Source organism: Heptranchias perlo, chromosome 17 (assembly GCF_035084215.1).
Source record: "Heptranchias perlo isolate sHepPer1 chromosome 17, sHepPer1.hap1, whole genome shotgun sequence".
Taxonomy (NCBI): Eukaryota; Metazoa; Chordata; class Chondrichthyes; order Hexanchiformes; family Hexanchidae; genus Heptranchias; species Heptranchias perlo.
Window position 1 is genome coordinate 3,504,876 of NC_090341.1, and position 8,322 is coordinate 3,513,197.

Here is an 8,322-nt window from a genome sequence, read left to right on the forward strand (position 1 = left end):
ATGAAGCCCCGCCCCCTCCTCTGAGGAGGCAATGACGCTTCTCTGACGTCAGAGCGGAAGTGAGGTCAGAGGGAGGCGGGGTTTGGCGGCGGGTCGGACCTCGGTTGTCGGGTTGAGGGCCCGAGGCCTCGGGCTTGAGTTTTGAGGGGGGCCGAAGCCTGGTCTTTAAAGGCGGGGGGGGGAAGGAGGGAGGAGGGGGGGGGGGTGAAGATATATTGTTGGGGGGGCTGGGGGGGGAAGTGATGCTCCCGCGCGGCGCGGAGGCAACGTCAACCCTCGGACCGAGCCTGGGCCTCAGTGATCGCTGAACCTGCACCTCACGCTGGGGCCTCCTCCTACTCCCACACCGCAGGGCCCCCAATGGCCGAGCAGCCCGAGGGCCAGGCCGTGGAGGCCTGGTCCCGGATCTCCCTGGTGGGCCAGCAGGCCCTGGAGGACGCGCTGACCGTCTTCAGCCCCCGGTCCAAGGACCTGCTGCACTCCCAGCGCCAGCTGCTGATCTTCCTGCAGGGCCTGAGGGAGGAGGGTTACCAGCCCACCGTGCTCCGCAGCAAGGACGTCTACGGCTACACCGCCTGCACCTGCCAGGTGCCAGCGCCGGGCACCGCGGGCACCGGCCCCAAGGCAGGGTCCAGCTCGGCCCGGGAGACCAGCCCGCCCTCCTCCTCCTCCTCCTCCACCACCACCTCCACCCGGAAGGCGCCCAGACCCAACGGCTGGCTGAAGCCGCGGGCCTCCGGCGTCAGACTGGGCGCCAGGTCGACGGACCCCGCGGACCGGGGGGCTTCTCCGAGACCCTCGGACGGAGGAGGCGGCGCTGCCCCGACGACGACGACGACGGGCAAGCCGGCCGGCGAGGCGAAGAGGCACAGATACCCGGAGAGGAACCTCCTGTCCAAACGGGAGCCGGAGACGACGCGGCGGGCGCAGCAGCGGGCGCCGCCCGAGGAGACGGCGGCGAGGAGGGACAGGACTGCGCAGCCCGGGTACACGGAGAGGCACGTGCCACCCCGCAAAACCAGATTGCAGCTCTTGAGGTCCAAAGTTATCAAAGTGGACGACTCGTCTTCGGATGAAGAAGTGAGGCGGAAAGCCCAAGAGATTCTCCGAGTGAACCTGTCTCCTGTCATTAAAATCAGGCCGATAACCTACCCTAACTAGTGGTGGGGGGGGGGGGGGGCGGGGGCTGGAACTGACTGCCACACACCCATCAACTTCTTTTTAAATGGACATCTCATTAAAACAGACTCTTCTGTGTGTTTTTTATATATTTTTTTTTAAATGCTTCTGTTCTGTATTTTTTTTCCAGGACCTTGTTGGTTTCAGACAAGGCTTTTTTTTAAAAAAAAAACTGCTGATGGATCTGCGAAAACTTTGTGGAGCTGGATTTCCCCCGCCCCTCGCTGCATCCCCCCAAAAAATTTCCCTCTGCCAGGTTCATCGTCGAACTGCCCCGTTCGTCTACTCCTGCTCATAAGTTGTTGTGCAATATAAGATGTGACTTTAATGGTTGTCCAAAAAAAGTCTAATCGACCAGTTTTTAACATATTTTAGTCCTTTGATTTCCTTGCGTTTTAGTTTTTTTTTCTCTAATGCAATCGGTGTAAAATGTGTCCAGTGAGCTCAGAGTGCAGCTGCTATAAAGGATTTGGAACAAAGTTTTAGTCGATCATTGTTGGTCTCGGTTCAGTACCTGTGCTGCTTCAGATAGGTTCCACCCCCCCCCCTTCAAACCCTCTAGACATTTTTACGTTGAGATTCCTCAAGGCTAGTCTTTTGAAAGGTGATCGGCCCGCTCTGTTGTGTCTCGGCTTGGCACTGAGCTGAAAGGCTCAGGTCCAACCCCTGGTTTCCCTCTGGCTTAGCTGAGCTCAGGGCTGTTGGCGATGCAGTTGGTTTCTATGTCTGGGCTGGTAGGAAGGGAAGAAATTGTCCAGTGGAGCTGCTTCTGATCGCTGCGGGAGTGCATGCATGTCTCTGTCTCTGTCTGTCTGATGAGGAAAGGATTGAACTTGGTTGTGTTTCCCCCCCCCCCCCCCATGGTCGAATAGCCCACCAGCACTTGCCATCTGAGCTGGCGGGGTGGGAGAGGAGGCGCGAGGAATAGTCCAGTGTATCTGCTGATCGCTGATCCTTACCGGAGAGCACGCGTGTCGATGCTGAGGGAAGGATTCAACCCGGCTATCCTCCCCCCACCCACCCCCCCCCACAATGGTTGAATAGCCCATCAGCACTCACCAATCCCGGCTTGCGCGTGACCTGGGGTAACTTCAGCGAGATAACGGGAAGGTTCCTGGTGCCCACGGACTATCCCACCAAAATAATTCACCTGGGGGAGGGGGAAGAAGGAAGGAAGTTGGAGCAGAGGGGGAAAGGGGGGAGATTGCGACTGTGTTGCAGAGCCACTCGATACCCGATTCGACACGTACCCTACTTGTAGGAACCTCGTGCCAACCCTGACGGTGGACCATAGACATTGCGACCAACAATGACCTGAGGCACTAATCGCTCAGTGGAGGACCGGTGTGTAGAACAGAGCCCACTGTAGACAGGTGTGTACTCGAGTTTTTTTTAATGGCTTAGATTCATTTAATTTTTTTTTGTTTGTATGTTTGTGGATTTTCAATCAAAGATTCTCCTTTGGTCTTGGAGTTCTCAGTAAAAGTTTGTAGACCGTTTCCTGTATTAGTGATCTATGTTTTGTGCAATGTAAAGACAGGATGAATGTTGTAGAAGGGACCTTGAGACTTGTGCATGTGAGCACCAAATCAATATTTGTACAGTTTGATCTGACCACTTTCTCTCTCTCTTTGTGCTGGTTTTCTCACTGGGCTGTGGCTCCACCAGTGACCGGCTGCTTTCTGATTGGACGCCATGGCAGGCAATTCGAACAAAGGAGCCTTCACAGCCCTGACCAATCCTGTCTCTTTCCCAACCCCCCACCCCCCCACAGTTCTCGGGAGTGGAGCCTTTTCTCTCCCTCTTCCCCACCTTAAATTTGGGAGCACCGAGACCGATTGTACCTTCACCCTGCCCAGGGGCCGCTTACAAGGGACGTATCCTACGACCTTCCTGAGCCCTAAGGCACAGTCGCTCGCTGAATAAACTCACTGACTCCCAGGACAAATTTGCAGGGCTATGGGGAAAGAGCAGGGGGTGTGGGACTAATTGGATTCAAAGCACCTTTCAAAGAGGCACAATGGGCCGAATGGCCCCCTTCTGTGCTCCGTGACTCTAAGAGGCCAAACTGTGTAACTTTTAATTGCAAAAGAGTTTTTGTAGAAGCTTATTGTGCACCAAAGGATGGGTTTTGGGAGATTAACTTCACCTTAAAAAAAAAATCCCATCACGAGTTCAGTATTTTAAAGTAAATCCAGTAACACAACATATTCCTGTATAAATAGTGTACTTTGTTTTTTTTTAAACTATAGCCTTTCACATCTTTAGCTGTGAGGCCTGGATTAATAATCCAGAGAACATGTTAAAATCCCCACTAGGGCCGTTTGAGAATTTGTTTTTAAAAGCTGGTGTCAGTAAAAGTGACCGTGAAGCTTGTCGGATTGTCATAAAAACCCAACCGGTTCATTAATGTCCCTTTAGGGAAGGAAACCTGCCGTCTGGGCCTATATGTGACTCCAGTCCCCACACCAATGTAGTTAACTCTTAATTGCCCTCTGAAGTGGCCCCTCAGTCGCACCAAAACGCTGCCAGCGGTTCAAGAAGGCGGCCCACCACCACCTTCACAGGGCAACTAGGGATGGGCAATAAACGCCGGCTTTGTCAGCGGCGCCCACATCCCGAGAATTAATTAAGGACAGAAAATTTAAATGAATTAATCTGGTTAAGTTGCAACATTGGGTTTTGCTTGCCAGACTCTTCCCCCTATGACTGCCATGTTGACTTGTGTGTTTCTCGGAGCACTTATTAACCGAATGTTTCCCGAAAATCAACTCTTGCCAAATTACGGCTATAATTTGTCTTTGGAAAAATTCAGCTAGCATCTTTAATCTTTGTGTAAATATTTGATAGGGAGCCTATTCCTTTGTTGTGAGCTATTGCCTGAAGACCAGAAGGCAGAGCTCAGTGATGATTGAAATGTGCTGTGTTTGCGAGAGGCATTTGGTTCCCGACTCTGCCCCTGCCTCAGCTCATCTGCTGCTGAAACCCTCATCCGTGCCTTTGTTACCTCCAGACTCCACTATTCCAATGCTCTCCTGGCCGGCCTCCCATTTTTCACCCTCCGTAAACTTGAGCTCATCCAAAACTCTGCTGCTCGTATCCTAACTCGCACCGAGTCCTGTTCACCCATCACCCCTGTGCTCGCTGACCTACATTGGCTCCCAATCCGGGAACACCTCAATTTTAAAATCCTTGTTTTCAAATCCCTCCTTACCCTCGCCCCCTCCCTATCTCTGTAACCTCCTCCAGCCCTACAACCTTCCGAGATCTCTGCGTTCCCCCAATTCTGGCCTCTTCCGCATCCCCGATTTCCATCACTCCACCATTGGCGGCCGTGCCTTCAGCTGCCTGGGCCCTAAGCTCTGGAATACCCTCCCTAAACCTCTCCGCCTCTCTCTCTCCATTAAGACGCTCCTTAAAACCTACCTCTTTGACCAAGCTTTTGGTCACCTGTCCTAATATCTCTTTGTGGCTAGTGTCAAATTTTGTTTGATAATCACTCCTGTGAAGCACCCTGGGACGTTTTTTACTATGTTAAAGGCACTATACAAATGCAAGTTGTTGTATAACCCAATGGAGCTTTATCTAAAACCCTTGAGAGAGAGTGGGGGAGAGCCTGGGGTTTCTAAGTAACTAATATTCTCAATGTGAGACACGCCCAAAGTTTTAATAAAACTTTTTTTTATATCAGCTGAATTCAGATTTACGATGTCGTGCAAAGCGTTGTGAATAATCGAGGATTGTACTACTTGAAATGATTTTAGTTCAGAGCATGGTTTCCGTAATGGTGCTTAATGGGGAGCTAAGATGGGGCCGAGTCTGGTCGCTGGGGCCTGGGGTGATCTTAACTAAGACTCGGTGCATGGCTCTTGAACTTAGGAGCCAGCGTCAGGCGACCTGTTGGTGAACATCTAGCTTACGTTTGATGTAAGGTATTGTCTTGTTGAGCACCTTATTTAGGCCAGAATTGCCCAGTACGTTAGCTACCAGCCACATGTGGCTAATTGGGAATCCAGATGTGGCTAAGAACATAAGAAATGGGAGCAGGAGTGGGCCACACGGCCCCTCGAGCCTGCTCCGCCATTCAGTCAGATCATGGCTGATCTTTGACCTCAACTCCACTTTCCCGCCTGATCCCCACACCCCTTGATTCCCTAATTGCATTCCTGATCAGTAAATTGAAAAATGAGTAACAGACCCCATCGTTGGTCACGTGATCTCAATACTCGTATCCACACGGCGTGTGAACTTTAACCTTTTTGTGCGTTTGTTGGTAAAACGGTGAGATGAAAAGCAGAGTGTGGGAGTGTTTTTTTTAATCTTTGTGGCTGGTTTACTTTGGTTGTTGAACGGTGGCAGATGTTTGTTCAGTAAATATCCTCGTGTGAAGTATGTTTACCCTTATTGTGTGTGAGGCGTTTTCTACTAAAATTAGTGCAGGTGGTTAAAACTGTGTCGCCTGTAACCTCACCTGGGGCTAGTCGGATTTCTATTGGTCAACACTGGTTCAAATTAAATATTTTGTTTTATATTTTCATTTCCCCCGCCCCCAAACTCTGGGCAAATGCCACTCTCTAGCGTGGTATGACGCAGATAGACCTAGAAGGAGTCATGTTCCATCCTTGGACTGTGGGCAGTTAGCCAATCTCAGCCACCATCGTACAAGAGGCTGCAATTTGCATCAGGCAAGCCCCAAACTAGGGAAAGGAAGTTGGGGAAGGTGGGGGGGAAATCAGCCAAAGGTCCCCCCTCCCTGTCTGATTTTAATGCAGCGACACTTTCTGGAACAGATGTGCGCCTATGGACCTGGGCTGAGGGCTGAGCTTGGCTGTGATGCACTCTGCAGTCAAATAGCCCGCCAACACTCTGTCCACATTTACACATGAAGAATGGCTACTGGGGCTGGGCACTGTATGGCAGACGGTGCCCCTGGAACCCAGACTCCCAAGTCTCGCTGCCTTCGGGGGAGGGGAAAAACAAAATGGCTCCAATATCCAATAGTTTCTAGGAACAGGAGGAGGCCATTTAGCCCCTCGAGCCTGTTCCACCATTCAGTGAGATCATGGCTGATCTGTGACCTAACCCCATATATCCGCCTTAGCCTCATATCCCTTCTATTGATAGTTAATAGATTTTGGCCAATGAAAGCAATGCTTTCTGGACTGTTCCAACACCCCCAATGATTAATTGGTTGATATTCTCTAGAAGCTTAAAGTACTTGCAGTGTTGCGAGATTTCATTACATAGAATGTACAGCACGGAAACAGGCCATTCGGCCCAACAGGTCTATGCCGGTGTTTATGCTCCATGTGAGCCTCCTCCCTCCCCTCTTCATCTCACCCTATCAGCATATCCTTCTATTCCTTTCTCCCTCATGTGTTTCCCCTTAAATGTATCTATACTATTCGCCTCAACTACTCCTTGTGATAGTGAGTTCCACATTTTCACCACTCTCTGGGTAAAGAAGTTTCTCCTGAATTCCCTATTGGATATTATTATCTTATATTTATGACCCCTCGTTCTGGTCTCCCCCACAAGTGGAAACATCTTCTCTACATCTACCCTATCAAACCCTTTCATAATTTTTAAAGACCTCTATCAGGTCACCCCTCAGTCTTCTCTTTTCTAGAGAAAAGTGCACCAGCCTGTTCAGTCTTTCCTGATAGGGCGACTGTTTTAAGTTCCAGATGTGTGCAGCTTTATTGGGCAAGGCTGTCGCATTCAAGATGGCGTTCATGTCTTTCTCTGTTCTGATGAAGTGATGCTGCTGTTTCTAAGACGTGTTGTGTAGCCTTTGCCGTTGTCCTTTGGCCTCTCGGTGAGACTCGAGGGGTGGCATTTAAAGTGTTATCGAAACAAAACAAAAAAAGCAAAAGATGCAATATTCCTTGTGTATCTGCCCCCCTCCCCCAGCACCTTTTTATCGTCCGTCTGCAGCTGCACAGTTGCTGTCTGCCTGATGTATTGTTAATTATATTAACCAAGAATATCGAAAGTTTATGGTACATGCGTTTTTGTTTGAAGTAATTATGTGTTTCAGAAAAAAAAATTCAGCTGCCTTTTTCAGCAGCAACTTTTACTGTGAATTATGAAGAGTCCGGTGGGAAATTGGATTTGTCTTTTTTTTTTCTTGTTTTAAAAACAATTATCAAACCATTGTGCCAATATTTTGAACCTTGTTTTTGCATTAACTCTTTTTCATGGATCATGGAATTTTTGTGCCATTATGTTGCAAAGTGTTTCAAAGATTAGTATTGGGTTTTTTAAATGGAGGTACAAATGAGTTTGGAAGTGTGCATTTAAAAAAAAAACCCATCAAAGTGCAGGGACTTTTATTTCCACGTCCGCTCCTTGGATTGGAAATGAGAGTCTCTCCGGCATTGGCCGGCCTTGATTTCAGCTCCCCGATTGATGACTGGCCCCGTCCCATCCAGGGCTTCAGGCCAACTTGGCACCAACTCAACTCTTCAGGATCCATTTGAGTAGAATCCAAAGATGGAAGTGGGGTGGGGGGGGGGAAAAGAGTTATGGGTCTTTTAACCTCTCGAGGTTACTAATTGTGAGGGGGTAGGAGGAGCCCAAAATTGAAGGGGAGAAAATTTGAATGGCTATGGATGGGGGCTGGCGGGGGGAGTGGGTCTAATTGGATAGCTCTTTCAAAGAGCTGGCACAGGCACGATGGGCCGAATGGCAACCTCCTGTGCTGTAAGATTCTATGAAGTTTGACTACTAGGTTAAATTACTATTGTTCGGGAGACAGTATCCAAATGTTTGCCGCAATTGAGAGAAGAGGGAGCTGTAGTAATTTCGATGTGCAATATTCTTGGGCCTTTAGTACAGAAGATGCTCTTGTAAACTTTAACCCACAAAGTAGTGTTGCTGTTATTGTCAAAAGCTATCATCTGAACTAATGGCGTCTTCAGAGGCCTGTCTTGGGAATGCTGCACCGTCACTGATGTGACGTGGTTTCGTACCCCAGATGCTAAAGTCTGGATTACAGTCGAGACCGTGATGGGCAGGTGGCAAGTGGAGGCTAGGTGCTTTCTACAGGAAGTGGGGGAGGCATAAAACCTGTAGGACCAGCAGATCTATGTTAATAGGACCTTTTCACTGCAGAACTTCGAGAAGTGGGGGCAGGAAAAG

The 8,322-nt window shown here is 49.6% G+C and overlaps 1 protein-coding gene across 1 annotated transcript; it reads left to right on the forward strand.

Annotated features, from left to right (window-relative positions):
- The first annotated feature begins 227 nt into the window (after positions 1 to 227).
- On the forward strand, positions 228 to 4,866 carry ccdc71 (coiled-coil domain containing 71). Its single transcript, XM_067998374.1, has one exon. The coding sequence runs from the start codon at positions 361 to 363 to the stop codon at positions 1,159 to 1,161; it is 801 nt and encodes a 266-aa protein (XP_067854475.1). The 5' UTR covers positions 228 to 360; the 3' UTR covers positions 1,162 to 4,866.
- The last annotated feature ends 3,456 nt before the right edge of the window (positions 4,867 to 8,322 follow it).